This window comes from Nuphar pumila, chromosome 6 (assembly GCF_984573655.1).
Source record: "Nuphar pumila chromosome 6, dmNupPumi1.hap1.1, whole genome shotgun sequence".
Taxonomy (NCBI): domain Eukaryota; kingdom Viridiplantae; phylum Streptophyta; class Magnoliopsida; order Nymphaeales; family Nymphaeaceae; genus Nuphar; species Nuphar pumila.
Window position 1 is genome coordinate 97,705,449 of NC_143254.1, and position 17,841 is coordinate 97,723,289.

General features: G+C 34.7%; 1 protein-coding gene across 1 annotated transcript in view; it reads left to right on the forward strand.

The window, feature by feature from the left end:
• LOC149835329 (synaptotagmin-5-like) overlaps nt 1-17,841 on the forward strand; it is a 72,876-nt gene that overhangs the window by 35,598 nt on the left and 19,437 nt on the right. The window contains exons 5-10 of the mRNA XM_090008400.1: nt 6,096-6,217; nt 10,631-10,732; nt 10,832-10,906; nt 11,323-11,402; nt 11,483-11,633; nt 11,749-11,979. Of these exons, the coding sequence (XP_089864526.1) occupies nt 6,096-6,217; nt 10,631-10,732; nt 10,832-10,906; nt 11,323-11,402; nt 11,483-11,633; nt 11,749-11,979 (761 nt within the window). The remainder of the gene's footprint in view (nt 1-6,095; nt 6,218-10,630; nt 10,733-10,831; nt 10,907-11,322; nt 11,403-11,482; nt 11,634-11,748; nt 11,980-17,841) is intronic.

Below are 17,841 nucleotides of genomic sequence, written 5' to 3' on the forward strand. Positions count from 1 at the left end.
ATTGGGTTTTAAATCATTTTTTAATGAAATCATGCATATTTTTGATATGAAATAACCCTAAAATATATGCATGATCAGTCATCTGTACAATGTAATGCAAAAGAAGTCCAAATGTCACTTATGGACATACACAATCACAATAACCACTTATGGGTCAATTTGCATAAACACAAAACACACACAAATCATCAACTTATGGGCATACAACATAAAAATATTGAATGTTATTGAGAAACAACTCTAAGCAAAAGCTAGACAAAGAAGGGGGTTTCAACCCCATTATATACACAAAAGGAGACCTTGAGTAGCCGTTGGGGCCTCCCCAATAACTAGAAATGTAGCCGTTGGGGAGATCGCAACGGCTCTATGGTCAAATGATCAATATGCCCAACCCTATTCTATAATGTACAAAAATAAAAATAAGAGAAAAATAAAAATAGAAAAAGGGTGTACAATATACAATGACCATAATACCCTTACATATACAAAAAGATTAAAATACTCCTATGTATATACATTGACACTCCCCCTTAAACTTATGGTGTGATCACTGAAAGTTTGCCTAATAAGAAATGAAACCTAGGAGAAGGAAGAGCTTTAGTGAAGAAGTCTGCAAGTTGATATTTAAATATGACGTGTGGTAGCGAAGTCGTCTTCTTCAGAAATTCTTCCTTGACATAATGGCAGTCAATTTCAATATGCTTAGTGTGCTCATGAAAAGTATGATTTCCAACAATCTATATGGCACTTTTGTTATCGCTGCATAATCTGGATGGTGTTGTTGATGATACTTCCATGTCAGCCAATAAACTCCTCAACCAAACAATTTCTGATGTTGTGGTGGCCATAGCTTGATACTTATCTTCTGTGGATGACAAAGACGCCTTTTGTTTCTTTTTTCATTTTCATAACACTAGTGAGTCTCCTATAAAAACACAGAAACCAATTGTTGAGCGTCTATCATTGGGATCTCTTCTCCAGTCAGAGTCAGAATGTTCAACTAATTCAATAGGAGGGGAGAAAGATAACAATAATCCTTTGTTAACTGAATTTCTTAAATATCTAACAATACACATAACAACATTCATATGAATTGAGGTGGGAGAGTGCTGAAATTGATTAGCAATGTGTACTACATGAGATATGTCTGATATGTCGATGGTTAAACATGTCAATGCACCGACCATCTGTCGATATGGTGTGGGATCTATGTAACACAGACTCTTCTAATAGGGCACCGCACCCAGGTCGCACCCGCACCCATGCGGGTGTGACACTTCGACACGACTTCCTTTGTGTTAAGTGAAGTCAACCACACCGAGGTCCATTCCTGTCTAAAAGTAAATTCAGTTAACCCTAACCAAGTCCAGTTTTATCTATATATATATATATATATATATATATATATATATATATATATATATATATAAAGTGCACACATACACGCATTGTTAACTTAAAATTGTTAAAAAATATATATATACCCTCCTTGCACCTCCGCACCCAAGTTTTTTTAAAGTGCCACATCCGCACTCGCACCTATGTGACATAGTGTGGGATCGTCCAATGGGGTTCCATCATCAATCTTCATCTTCGAGTGTGTCTACTCTCTTCTTGTCAATTAAGCCATACCTGTTAATAATCTCGGTAACAAATTTAGATTGAGTTAACAAATATCCTCGGGGAGAATAAGCTACTTCAATCCCCTGAAAAAATCTAAGAAAACCTAAATTCGTCATTTCAAAATTCTGTTTAAGTACATGCTTAATTAAATTTGCTCCATGTTTATCTCCTCCTATTGTGATCATGTCATCAACTTAAAGGAGCAAAATTACAATACCTATGGCAGATTTCTTAACAAATAAAACAGTGTTCGTATAACATGAAAAATATCCAAGACTAGTCATAGCCGAACTGAAGGGATCATACCAGGCCTTTGGTGCTTGTTTGAGCCCATACAAGGCCTTTTGAAGATGAAGAATCTTTCCTTTCGAAATATCATACCCAAGTGGTGAATTCATGTACACTTCTTCCTTTAATTCCCCATTAAGGAAGATATTTTTGACATCCATTTGGTAGATAGGTCATTTCCTAATGACACCCACAACTATGAGTGTTCTAACAATAATCAATCTAGCGACATGGGCAAAGGTTTCATCGTAATTTATCATATATTCTTGTGAATACCCTTTGGCTACTAGTCTGGCTTTATGTCTTTCCAATGTTCCATCACTCCTAGTTTTAACCTTGAAGCATGTACATCCTATTGATTTCTTTCCAGGTGATAAGTTGGTCAATTCTCAAGTTTTAGATTTTTTTAAGACTCTTATTTCGTGACACATGGCATTTTGCCATTTTGGATAGTTTTTGGCTTGATTATATGAGGCTGGTTTGAAATAGGAGAAATTTTTTGCTAGACAGGCTTTGTATTGAGGGGGCAAAGGACTCGTATGTCTTGAATCCATTAGGTTCTTTATGTTGTCTTTCAAAGTGCCTAACATTTCTAGTTTCTTGGGATTCTAGGTTGAAATTTTTTTCTAAAACATTTGGATAATAACTTTCTTGTCTTCTTTTATATTGAATAATTTGAGATTGATTTTGATGTTCACCACACTATGTATTTGAGGTTAATTATCATCAATTTGATTCTCGTTTGATATCAAATCACTATCATTCTTAGAATCCAATTCTAAAAATATATATTCATCTTCTCTCTTGGGCACATTTTCATAAAAAAAAATTTGTTTTTCCAAAAAAGTAATATTTCTTGAAATATATAATTTATCGTTTTCAAGATCATAACATCAAAGTCCTTTTTGATTCTCACCACACCCTAGAAATACACAAGGGATGGCCCTTGGAGATAATTTATCATTTTTGTTAGTTAACACAAAACACTTACATCCAAATGTTCTTAGTCTAAAATAATCAGGAGAAATCTCAAAGAGTTTTTCATACAAAGTTACATTTTGAAGTTTAAATTTTGGAAGCCAACTTATAAGGTAAACTGCAGTAAGGGTTGCCTCAACCCAAAAGTGTTTTGGAACACTTTTGGAGATGAGCAAGGTCCTTGCAGTTTCTATTATATGTCTGTTTTCGTTCGACTAATTTATTTGGTTGGGGTGTGTTTGCACAAGATCTTGCGTGTAAGATTCTATTAGATTCTAAATAAGTTTTGAAATCATTTGACATCTATGTCCCATGGGTGCGGGTGCGGGGGTGCGACACTTTAAAAAAACTTGGGTGTGGGTGTGCGGCAAATATCTATCTATCTATCTATATATATATATATAAAGTCCAAAAGTTGGACATAAATGACCCTGTATGCGTTGACTGCACCCAGGGTCAGGTTGCCTGCATCGGGTGTGGGTGCGATGCGGGTGCGACACCCAGTTGGAGAGTCCTTGTGACATAGTTTGACATGTATTCTCTCCTTGAATTAGAACGAAAGATGGACATGTTTGTTTTGAATAAATTTGTAACCAATTTGTGAAAAATTTTGAACTTTTCAAAGACTTCATTTTTGTGCCTAAGAAAGTAAATCCATGTATAACGAGTATAATAATTCACAAAAATAACATAATATACGTATCCAACTTTAGACTTTACTGTGGCTGGGCCCCAAACATCGGAGTGTATTAATTCAAGTGGTTTTGAAGCAAAAAAGGTCCTCTTTTGATAAGTAATATATTTCATTTTGGCAAGTATACAATCAGTACATTGGATTTTTTCATTGCAAAAATTTCTCAAATGAGATACATTTGACCTATGTCACATGGGTGCGGGTGTGGGTGCGACACGGGTGCGGCGCAATTTCAAAAATTTTGGACACGGGGACTCGGCTATATATATATATATAAGACTCGATCAAAGTTGTGCCCATTAGGGGACAGGTGATGAGTTGTGAAGCTTGATTCAGGGTTTTTTTTCCTTAAATTCTGTAGCCCAGATTTTTTTTTTAAAAAAAAATTCCAAAAATGGACCAAAATGACTCTGGGTGCGTTGACCGCACCCAGGGTCAGGTTGATCGAGTCCGAGCCGCACCCGTGTCTGTGCGTGTCGACGCGGGTGCAGTGACCTTGGAGCCGAGTCCGTGTGACATAGCATTTGACAATTTAGTAATATTAGGATGATCTAGTCTTTGATGCCACAAAATAAAGTTCAATTTTGTACATTGAGACAAAAAGATTTCTTTTGAATGATTAGTCGATCCATGTAATAGAGATCTCCTTCTCTATGGCCTCTCCCAATCTGTTTCCCTGACTGGAGATCCTGTATAGAGCATTGGTTGGATGTGAAGGAGACACTACAACCTTAATTGGTGATTTGAGAAACCCAAATTAAGTTTAAGTTGAGTTTTGGAATAATTCTTATTTTTGGAATACAAAAATTCAAAGACTTCAAAATTTTCAATTCGTTTAACATCAAGAGAGGTTCCATCCACAATAAAAATATTTTTTCTACTTGAATCAAAAGCATGGAACCATTATATAGGTCATATGAAATGAAGCACTAGTATTAAGGAGCCAAGGAGTCATACCAGGGGGTGATGAAGTGGAGACGACAACACCATTTATGGAGAATCTTTTGAGGAGAGACTGCAAGGCTTTCATTAATTGAGATAATGACATGTTTCCTATGAATTTACTTGAGTTTTTTTTGTCGACTTGAGAAGTACCAACCGAAGCGATCTTCCTTTCCTCTTTGGCTTTAAATTTCGGACAATATGGTTTGATATGTCCCGGTTCTTCACAATTGTAACCAACAATTTTCTTCTTTCCATCTCCTTTTCCTCAAAAGACTCGGGTTTTCCAAAGTTATTTTTGTAGAAATGTGGAGGTTTTTATGTATGAGAATTCACACCCGGTCTTGAAACGGTCAAAACATTATCTTTTGACTCCTTTTATTCGGTTTGAGATTTTAACCTTGTTTCTTCCATGCAAACATGGGCTAAAACTTCATGAATATGTGGAAGTTATTCTTGCTTTCTATAGAGGTTGTTCTTCCATCATTTTTTCTAAAAGTCTTTGTAAGAACAGGTTGTGGCTTCATTGAGGAACCGTCAACATATTCCCACAAGCCTTTTCAGATTAGGATTCTTTTGATGGTAGTGGCTAACTTATTTTCATCGAATTTAATATGTACCATCGTCACCACCTCTTTATCGACGATTGAAGAGAGAAGAGAGAAAGCAAAAGAAAAAAAATATAGAATCGAGAAGAAAAGGTACTTATTTTGGCAATGCTCTACATTTTGTTATGATGAATTCTTCCAATCTTCAATAACCAGCTACACGAGCAACAATCTTCAAGTGAGGCTATGGGCACACTTCCCGAGGCTCTACCCGATCTTCTCGATCTACCACGAGTCTCTTGAATGCCTCAATAACATCAATAGAGCACCAAGGCTCTTATACCATGTAATGTAATGCAAAAGAAGTCCAAATGTCACTTATGGACATACAAAATCACAATGACCACTTATGGATCAATTACATAAACACAAAACACACACAAATCATCGACTTATGGGCATACAACACATAAAAATATTGAATGTTATTGAGAAACAACTCTAAGCAAAAGCCAGACAAAGAGTGGGGTTTCAACCCCATTATATACAACGGCTAGAAATGTAGCCGTTGGGGAGATCCCAACGGCTCTATGGTCAAATGACCAATAAGCCCAACCCTATTCTATAATGTACAAAAATAAAAATAAGAGAAAAATAAAAACAGAAAAAGAGTATACAATGTACAATGACCATAATACCCTTACATATACAAAAAGACTAAAATACCCCTACGTATATACATTGGCAATCTGATTTTGCATCACTTTGGAAAAATTTGTGAGCTCAATCTCTCTATATTGTGCTAAATAATTTGGTTGCTGAATTTATGGTGATGTTTTTTTTCAAGTTTCTTCATTTTTTCTTGCAAATAACGTTGTACGTTCTATTACTAGTTTGTGCTTGTTAAGTGAGATTTCACATCTGAAAGTCTTTTCTCTTTCAACATGTTGGAGTTAACTTTGTCGACTATTTTATTTGAAGCAAACTTCTTTAGTTCATGCATGTTCTTTGTGTCTCAACAGGGGTTGCAATTGTAGATGATGAAAAAAGTGGGATTACTATGGAGTTGGAAATGCAGTGGGATGGTAATCCAAGCATAATACTTGATGTTTGTACTAAACTTGGTGTGTCACTCCCTATCCAGGTAACTAATGAAGTCGTGATTTCACAGATTTGTCATTTTGATGTTGGTTAAAAAACTGTCTATCGATAAGTCACTGTTCAAAGTCGAGCTTTTTATTCTACAGTTAATGGCTGCAGCTTGCTTATTAATGATATTTTGAACCGAGAATTGATATACCCAGGTTGTAGGCCATTAACATGGTTGCCAGTGTGGATAAGCAAAAGTTGGAAGCAACATGGGAGTTTGAAAGCAAGACGCTAAAATTTTAAAGTTAGAAAGGATTGGGGAAGCTAGAAGAGAAAGCAAAACAAAGAAGTTTGGGAAGAAAACTAGGGCTTCTGTGTGAAGCTATGGAGGTGAGGAAAGTAAACAAAAACTATTTTAATACATAAATATTATACTTAATAAGATATTGTAAGACATCTATTAGACATCCCAACTCACTTTATTTAAAAAAAACTATATGGAAATAAACATATAAATAAAAATGGCATTTGCGAAATAGTAATTTACTTTGTAAATGTAGGCATTAATGATTTTAAGAAAATTTTTATGCCAATGTCTATTTAAATATTTAGAACCTAAATAAACATGATGAGAAGTAAATAGTACTTTTTGGTTAAAAAAACTAATAACTTCATAAAATAATTGCTTAAAAATTCCCAATTCCTTCCTCTCAAGAACCACTTTCTTCAATATGAGGGATCAGGATTCATCATAATAGAAATTTGGATTGGTAACTGCTTTCTGCTCATTTTGGAAGTGGGCTGCTTCCTGCTTTTGAATCAAGCTTCCTAGGAAGTGAGATTCCACTATAAGTGCTTCTGATAACTATGAACATTGCATTGATTGATATTTAGTCACTTTGGTTGGGATCACTTTTTAGTGGTGTGCTTGTCATCTTTTCTTTATGAGCTCTTTATCAGTTGATTTGATTTTTATTTCTATAATCCAGCAGATATCCAAATTTTGCTACTTAAAGAAACTAGCTAATTTTTTTTTTGTAGTACATATAGTTGAGAGTCGATACCTCTGCAATGCCAATTAGCAATCTGCATTATAAGGCTTTGTTGATTTCTTTGCCCTGTTTTCACCTCGAGATAATATGTTCCTGGAGAGTTTGCCACTTAGTTCACCAATCTGACATTTTCTATCCTTTGATCTCTCTACCTTTCTTGTAGGTATGAGCATAATGCATGCTTATCACCCCTTTCATTGTATTCAGCCATAATCCTTGACTCTACTTCAATAAAGTGGCCAAATGGATTACAACATCTTCGAGGTCCTCTAATCCCTAAGCATACCATTGCCTCTCCACACTTCCTCAAGTATCTTCTTTTACTCTCCTACTCACCACATTATAAGATTCGAGTCCAACAAGCCTAGTCTCAACAGACACTACCTCTAAAGATCCAGACCTCTCTTTGAGTTACGGCTCCAACATTGTTCTCACCATCCTTACATGTCAACCTTTAAATAGTTGATATGTTTCCTCTATAATGCATGACTATTTACTGCATGATCCTCTTCCTTCAACACCTGTAAGACCAAGCTAAAACTTGTTGCCTCCTTTCTCTCAAGGACGTTTTTGACCACCCATCCCTCATAAGTAGGGGAAAAGCCTTCTCCAAAATCTTCTGGTGCAAAATGGATAAAAGGGGTGGTGATTCAAATAACCCTTAGGACCCCAGGATTGAACTTGAAGCCAAACTTTAATAACCTGTAGAAAGTCGGTCGGGTTCATACTTCATAGAACCTAGAATTGCAACATTTGAACAAAAATCATAACCTTTCAAATTTAAAGATATAGGGGGGGCTCACAATACCCATCTCCCTGTTTCTCTCCCATCAATTTTGACAGTTTAAAACCCTAGATTACAGACCCCGGTCTAGATGTATCCATCTAACCTCTGAAGGTCGACCCCATCCTTTCATTAAAGGCAAAGACCAAATTATGCATGGGTTGATAATCAAAGCTTCTATTGTGCTTCACATTTCTCTAGCATTACCAGGCTTCTTGGGACATGCCAATCATTTCTCCTTGATGCTCTCTGTGGCAACACTTGAGCTCACTACAATGATTGCGAGAAAAATCCCACTGCAAACTCCCACCTCCTAACTATTGAAACTCTATTGTATCCCTCTCTTCCCCTTTCTTCTGTTGTCCCTAATAGCTATCCAACCTAGGGCATCAGAGATCTCTTTTGATGTTCCCAATTGGCCCCATTGACAACAACATTCTACATCACCTAGTCCATTTGGAATTTCAATTAAAGAGCAGGAAAGGTTCAAACACAATTGAACAAACTTGTTTCTCAGGATTCCTCAACTCTGACATTATCTCTACCCTGCCCAATTTAGGCATTTACCAACTATCCAAATCCTGTTCACTTTTACTCCCAGTCTCAGTTTCATCTCTCATTGTGTCGCTCTAGTAAAGGACATCTGCTATACTAACGTCCCTTTACTCCCTTCTTGTTCTTCTGCAAGCTCTCATTCTTGTTGAAACCCTTCCATTCAGTATTTATTAAGAGGGTTTATTGTTATCTGGGCACTATTTGCATCACATTCATTCCTTTTTCTTAAAGTTCAGGCACTATCTGTCACCTCAGTGGTCCTCTCCTTTTCTCAACATTTTCTGTGTATCAACTATTTTGCCTTACCTGTATTTTTTTTCTGTTTATAGTTCCAATGTCTTAGTCTACTGCTTTTATTTGGACTTTTCATGCATAAGATTCCTTGTTTCATCTGTTAATTCAATTGAGTTTCTAGTAACAGCTATATCATTGGGTGAACTATTAATGATTCAATTGAGTTTCTAGTAACAACTATATCATCAGGTGAACTATTAATGATCTGTTACTCCCTGTAAGGCTACATCTGTTTGGTATAAGCAAAAGTGTAGTGCTATGTGCACAACTTGCTTCCACGGATATCACATGTGGTTCAGTGCTTCAGCTCACTAGCATAATCCCCCAATAAACCATGTCTAAATCCAGTTGCTTCTCAATAAACATCTCCTTAACCTCCCCATGCAAGAAATCATTCTTTGGATGCCTTCCTATATAGGTGGACTCTCCTAATAAATCAAAAGCCATAAACTTTAGACATGTAAAATATTAGGCAATATGTGGGTACAATAGTTTAAAAACCAGCGTTTTGATCTAGTGACTCATCCGAGTCAACTGAGTCGGCCCAGTTATCAGGTCTGCTCAGTTCGTTGACCCAGTCCGCACGTATCTACCTTCATATTTTAAGATTTTTAGCTTTAATTACAATGATTAACATCATATACAAGAATTATGATGTTAGAAATGAGGTTTTATTTGTGCATAAGCTTGTTTTCATGTTAATTTTCATTAAGATATAATATTCTTGCTATTTCAATTTCTATTATTTACTATTTAGGTTTTTCATATTGGTTTTATATTGAAATCTTGATTACTTATTAACATCACCAATTTCACAACTAAGTTCTCTTTATCACAGTTAATTGTTCAATTTGATAGTTTTATGCATCACAACAATTGGTTGATTGTGATGCTTGATGTATTGCTTTGGTGGCTCATAAATTTAGTTATAATTCATCTTTTTTTATATTAGACATTAGTTATGTGTCTAAATGTTACCTATTTATTATTTATATGTCAATATTTTCATGCCATAAATATTTTGTATTGTATACAAATTTTTCTATTTATATAATATATTTATACTCTTATAGTCTTATAGAAAATAGAAGTCAGCAAACCCCAGTTCACTGGATTGACTTGGCCGAGTCCAAATCAAGACCAAATGAGTTGGATAAAGAACCATTGGGTTTTCAAACTATGGTGGGGCCATCAGAAATGGCAGGAACTTGTTCCAAAGAAAACTCTTTCTGGAAGCTCAATTACTCAACAGAGTCCAAAACAGTGCAGAACATGCAGCTGGATGTTTGTTATGTGCTGATCTCTTATGTGATATAGATTTTTTTAGTGTACGTTATTAGATCCAATTGAAAAAATCAATTGTTATTCTAGGAAGAAAATGCAGGATATGAAAAGGTTTGGAACGACGGAGACAAAGAATTATTCATTGAATCACATTCATGTTACGTACCTTATATTCTGTTGTGTTGAATTGATTTGGATGTGTTGCTCAATGAAATGACAGAAAAATTAGTGGGAATGCATTTCACGTGGATGATGTTTGTTTGTTAGGCCTCCTTGTTTTCCCCAACTTAATTAGGCTCCCTTTTCTCCCTTATTCCTGCTTGTGTAGCATGAAACTAACTTCTTTCTATGCTTTCTCCTGATGTTTTGGATGAAGTAAGAATACTTTCTTTTAGTATAGTTGATTCTTGGCATATGCTAGTCTTTCGAGGAATCATGCTTACACTTTGATGTGTAATTATGTCCTATGTACTTTATTTATCTAGTTTATCTTGTTCAGGTGAAGGATATTGGCTTTACTGGGGTGTTTAGATTAATCTTCAGACCATTAGTGGAGGAGTTACCATGCTTTGGGGCTGTTTCATATTCACTAAGAGAGAAGGTGAATCATGTGTTTCTCTTAGTGGTTCTTAAGGAAGCAACATTTATTATGACATGGTAAAAGAATACATACTAACTTGCAGAACTTACCTTCTTGCAGAAAAAGCTTGATTTCACGCTTAAGATTGTTGGTGGGGAGATATCATCCATTCCTGGGATTTCTGATTCGATAGATGTACCTATCCCCTTAATTATGCTTAGATTCTTTACATCACAATCATATATTACAGTGACTGCTTCAGTCTATGTGGAGACTGACAGATAATCCATATATCTGTTCACAATCTCATAGAAGTTTTCTTCTTTGTTTTGGTATCTTAACTAGATCTTCCTACATCTCATTGAGCTGATGTTGAAAATTTCAAAAAACTATTACCACTTGTCAGATACAATTAAGTTCTGTTCTTATGGTGAACATTCATTTTTTGTTGAATGACAGGCTTATTTCATTTCCAGGTCCATTATATTTTATTGAAATTCTCTTTTCTCAAAAATTGTTTAGGCTCTTAATCTTTTTTTATAAAGATTCCTGCCTGATTCTGTGTTGGATGTGTTCCATCCTAAATTTGATCTGGGCAAATTTTCAATCAGGGAATGATTCGAGATGCTATTGAGGACTCAATAACATGGCCAGTCCGAAAAGTTGTACCCATCTTACCTGGTGACTACAGGTACGTGTTCCACATATGTATTTTATAGATGTTATCTTATGTTAAGGTGCATGTGCTGAGTTAAAATCATTTGTTTCCAGTGATTTAGAGTTGAAACCTGTTGGAACATTAGAAGTGAAGCTTGTGCAGGCAAAAGATTTAACCAACAAAGACATTATAGGGAAATCTGATCCGTTTGCTGTATTATACATAAGGCCATTGCCTGATAAAATGAAGAAAAGCAGAACAATTGTGAGATCTCACTGGCAATACATTTCTTCGGAGTTCCAAGTCGTTTTTATCTTACATTCTGCTCATGCCTCCTGCTTGATAAATGAGTTTCTTTTTTTCCTCACCTGTATTTCAGAATAATGATTTGCATCCAGTCTGGAATGAACACTTCGAGTTTGTGGTTGAGGATGCCTCCACTCAGCATTTAGTGGTGAAAATCTATGATGATGAAGGTATCCAAGCAGCAGAGCTCATTGGCTGCGTTCAAGTAAAACTAAAGGACCTTGAGCCAGGAAAGGTGAAAGATGTGTGGTTAAAATTAGTAAAGGATTTGGAGGTTCAGCGAGATAACAAATATCGTGGTCAGGTAAGTGGCTTTGTTCTTTTTCTATACATCCTTAAGTAAGTTGGGGAAGATTGTGGGTGATTTGCAGAACTTTTCCATTGTGAGGAGAGGTGGTATTTTGAGATTTTGTTTTCACTTCATAGTTATTACATCAGCAAATATGGAAGCTCTGTCTTGGTATTAAACACAAGGCTTCTTGAGGCATTGAAAGGAAATATGAAAAAATACAAACAAGAACCACTATGGGCTTGCAAGATTACAAACACATAAGGTGCAGAAGCACAAGTCCACTAAAGGGACAATACACAGGCCAATATTGGCAACAAGAACACAAAATATAACAAATTATAGGATTTATTGAACAAATGCTTAACACAAGCATTGATAAATACAAGAAGGGTTGAACCCCTATTTATACACAAACAACCACCAAAGGAGAGGCCATTGGGAGTTCTCATAGAGTCGTTGGGAGCAATGACCAAAGAGCCCTTGGTTAATAAGAAAAAAAACCAAAAATAAAAAAGATAAAAAAATTGTCCTTAGAAGACAAATTCTATTACAAGGGGCAAAGATCAAAATACCCCTAATAATAACAGAAAGTAAAACAAGTCAAAAGATATACTATATATATAAGTATATATATACATATATTTTAACACCCATCCTCAAACTTATCGAAAGTTTGTTACAAAACAAAAAACGAGGACCAACAAGAACCTTGGTTAAGAAGTCCGCAAGTTGAAACTCTAATGTGACATATGGCAATTCAATCGTTGCTCTCAAGAATTCATCACAAACATAATGACAATCCATCTCAATATGCTTGGTACACTCATGAAAAGTGTGGTTGTTGGCAATATAAATTGCACTTTTATTTTCGCAACACATCTTCGAAGGTTGAGAGATGGTAACCCCCATATCTCTAAGAAGGCTTCTTATCCATACAAGTTCCATAGTTGTAATTGCCATAGCCTTATACTTAGCTTCTGTGGACGAGAGTGAGACCTTTTGTTACTTCTTATACCTCCACGCAATCAACGAATTTCCTAAAATAACACAAAAACAATTTGTTGAGATTCAATCATTGGGATTTCCTCTCCAATCTACGTCAATATAAGCATCTAAATCTAAAGATGAAGGATAAGAAAACCCTTTAGATATGGTGTTCTTGATATATCGGATGATCCTCATAACAACACTCATGTGCATAGTTGTTGGGGCATGTTGGAATTGACTAGCAAAGTGAACCGTATGTGTTATATTTGGTCTGGTGATAGATAAGTGAGAGACCCAATTGCTGTCTATAGGGTGTGGGGTCTTCAACAAGGGTCTCATCTTTAAGTCTTAATTTAGCATTCACCACTTCAGGAGTTTTCACTTTCTTATCTTCTGAAATTCCAGATTTAACACAAATATCATACCCTTTTGGAGAGTATGCAACTTCAATTCCCCAAAAATATCTTAAAAACCTAAGTCAGACATATCAAAATTTACTTTTAAGACATTTTAACATTACTAACTCCCTGTTCGTCATTTCCTGTTATTATCATATCATATACGTAAAGTAGAAGGATAACAATACTGGTACCCGTACTTTTGACAAAAAGTGCAGTGTCGATATAGTAAGAGTGAAAACCCAAGTTAATCATAACATTGATGAATCTATCATACCAGGCCTTAGGAGCCTATTTAAGACCATACAAGGCCTTTATAAGTTTAATAATTTTTTCCTTTTCAATATCAAATCCTGACGGAGGATCCATATAAATTTCTTTATTTAGTTCTCCATTAAGAAATGCATTTTTTACATCTAATTGATATATATGTCATTTTTAGTTGAGGCAACCACTATTAAGGTCATGACTCTAATGAAATCAAGTATTCTTAACACACCTCAAAAAAGAGGCCAATACAAAACCCATAAAGAGAGAAAGCACAATAGCCACTTAGGGGCTTAGAAGAACATACATAACAACATAAAAAATTATGTTTATTCACTTTAAATGCACACAAAATGCATACATTTACAAGGGGCTCAAGGACCATATATATATATATACACACACACACAAAGAGAGAGATGCTCCCAAATAGTAGCTGTTGGGGGCTCCCCAACAGCTAGAAATCTAGTTGTTGTATCGTCAAGGGACATAAATTCCCTTGACAATATACAATAAAAAATAAAAAGAAAAAACAAGGGGTGACAGTTGGACCGATATATATATATATATATATATATATATATATATATATATATATATATATATATATATATATATATATAGGTGGGTGCGACGATGCGACACTTTAAAAAACTTGGGTTCGGCGGTTCGGGAGGGTATATATATAATTTTTAACAGTTAACAATAACACTAATGAAATAAAAAACAATTATCATAATATCATCATCATGCATGCAATAAATCAAATTAACAATCTGCAATTCTATTCTTCATCATACAACAACAACAACAACAACTATTCTTCATCATAAAGAGTTAAAAACTAACACCACAATTAAATCAACCTAAATATATTATAGAAACAATGAAATAAGTAAAGTAGAAAAAAAGTAAATTATACAGTATATTAATAAAAGAATCAAACAATGCATAATTACGTACCAAAAGTACATCCTACACAATGTATATGATGATTAAGTAATGAATCCTAATAATTTTCGGTTTCATCATCAAATGCATCATAAGAAGGAAGACTAGGCTCAAATAAGTCTATGTTTGTAATGTTGAAATTATGCTCTCCCTCTAAGTCAAAATTTGGATAATCCTTGTCTGCATTACAAACCCGATTTGAAAATGTTAAATACAAGTATATTTAAATAAAGAAACTAAGAAATAGTTAAATAACTAAGAGAACAATTAGTACCTATATTTAATCAATGGTTCACTAAAGTAATCAAAGATTATAATGAATATATACTAAATCTTGTTAGTGAGTTTGTTTTTTTTCATATTGTGGATTTGAAAATATGTGCTCCAATTTCTTTCACAATAGGATAAACTAATAGGATATGATAACAATCTCAATGCAAGATGTTGGAGAACAAGTGTTTCTGATTCAAATGTTAACCAACATGTGATAGGATCTATATTTTCCTCCTCTCTCGCTATTAATGCATGTCTATATTATCTCAAAGCTGAAATTTTTTCAAACTCTTTTGCGACTTGATTTAGAATATATGATTCTCGATAAAGTCTTGCCATACACATATTTCTATGCCTCGATAGCTCTGGGTCTAAATTTGGAGGGACACGACCAACACCACCTTCCTGTCACTTCTTTGAATAATATTTTGGATTGAGAGAATGTGCCATGCAATGTAAAGGAGTGTTGCTCTATCCCATCTTCTGACTAAAATTGAATGAATATGATTAGAAAATTTTGAATCATCCAATGCATGATTTTTTCCCTCGTGCTTGAAAATTACAACTTGTATTTTTTCAATCGTATTATTCCAGTTTTCATAAACTTTGTGAAGTATGAGTTCATCCTTATCAACTTCTCTCAACATTTCTTAAATAGGTCGCATAAATTGAAGGAAGAATACGACTCTATCCCAAATCTCATCATCAACAATGAATTTCTTAATTTCTCAAGTCTTGACAACATCATTAACACGATAGAATGTCCAATTCTCACCAGTCACCATGTTAACCAAAACATTATTTACTTTCTTAATCATTTTTACCATCACAATGATGGGCACAAAACGTGTTTGAGCAACCTTCAACAATTTCGGGTCAGAATGCCTATTAAATATAACATTAACATGATGGTGGTTGACAATAAAATTTCTAATACTTTTGACATTTTTTCTAATTCCTTAATCCATGAACATAGAGCATATGCTGGTGAATTTTCTTCTTCTTTGGGGTTGCATGCTCTTGAGGGCTAGATTCAAGCTGTGTGCTACACAAGGAGTCTAAAAAATATGAAGATACTTTTTCTCCAAACTCAATACTGCACTTTTACAAACTGAAGCATTGTTTGTGATGATTTGCACTACTTTCTGATCACCCACTTCTTATATTATTTCTATAAACAATTCCTTCAAATACTCAACATTTTTATATTGTCTGGATGCATCAATTGCTTTCAAGAATACTGAGTTACTAAGCGAAGAAGCAATGAAATTAATCAGTGGACGCCTTTGAATATTTGTTCACCCATTAGAAACAATAGAAACTCTATTTTTTTCTCATGCATATTTCTTAATCTCTAGCAATATCTCAACATTTGCCCTCTCTTCTGCAAGAATTGTCGTTCATAGTTTTTCTGAACTTGGAGGTACATAGCCAATCAAGTTACAATTTGCCGGTGAAGTAACTAAATCCTTCCAATAAGGATTTCTAGCTGCATTTAATGGAAGTGAATTAAAATAAAAATACCTCCTTACTTTTCCATCCATCTCCTCCGTTCCATATGTATTGAATGTTGCTTGTATCGTTTCTCTTTCTTTAACTCCTACATTCACTTTTTTTTTTGAGCATCTTCTTAGTGTCTTAAAAAAGGTAGACTAATTGCACAATAATCAGTCATTGTCTTCCTCTTTTCATATTCATCTTGTATTTTCTTGTATTGTCTTCGCATTGCCTTGTCAACTCTTTTGCATTCTGAAATGCCATGTCTTGATATCTTCAACAAATAAGCCTTAACTCTTGTGTAAGACCCAACAAAATTTCTCTCACAAAGCTTGCATCAAAGTCTCTTGTTTTCACCACCTCCTTTAGTTCTTGCAAGCTTATCCACATGTTGCAGCAAACAAACTTGAATCAACACTCTCACTACCACTACCAGCAATACTAGCAACAAAACTTACATACGTGGATGAGGATGACGCAAGTCCTTTCCCTTTATCCGTTATTTTCTGTCTTGAAAACAAAAAAAAAATATATTAAAATCAATTATGCATACAATCAAGTTTGATAATATTGAGTGCAAAGTCAATAAGTTATACATTTGGATGCATTCATAGTAACACACTTGCAAAGCTTGTCTGGCCTTTCTTCTAAAAAATATAGTATGTAAAATTGTGTTTTAGCAATAATAAAAATATGATAAACAAAAACTAAAAAAGGATCTTTCACTTATGTTCACAGGAATAATCAAAATTTTTGACAAAATAAGTACCCAAAAAAAAGCACAATTAATTGAAATCCCTCTATTGAGTGAACCAATTAATCATAAAGATCTATATTTTTCTTAGAGGGCATTTTTTATGCTGAAATCCCTCTATTTATCTTTATTGAAGAATTAACTTTGCAAATTCATTAATCTCCCTGAACATGTTTGAGTTTTCACAACTGAAAGTCATTCACAATGTGTTGAATCCCATGATGTGAAAATGTGTGTAAACTGATATTTTGGGCAATATTATCACGGTATTTTCCTAAGATATTTAGAAAACAACCCAATGGTTCGTTGAATAATAACTGGTGGGTCTGCCTAACCCCAACTTGCCTTTAAAAAAATGCTTGTTTCATTGATGATTAAGGGACGACTCTAGTACTTTGAATATGTTGTATTCAGAGATCCTGTGGAGCCATCTACTTGATTGAGTCCAGTGGCATGCCAGCCAAGGGCTCACCATCTTTAAATCCCATCATTGTCACCATCAAAGCATTATGAGGCTGACAACCTTTAAGAAAATCTGAGCAAAAAATATTGCAGGTCTTGGAACAGGGGCGTTACTTTCAAGCATATAAAAAGGGATATTCTGGAACAGTATGATAAAGTTCAATGAGTCACACCATGATAAAAAAAAGTGTGATTAGAGATTAAATGTATATCAACCCCGCCAAGCCGAGAAGAGTGAGAGAGACGAGGGGGGAGAGTTTGAGAGAGAGGTATACAGAGAGAAGG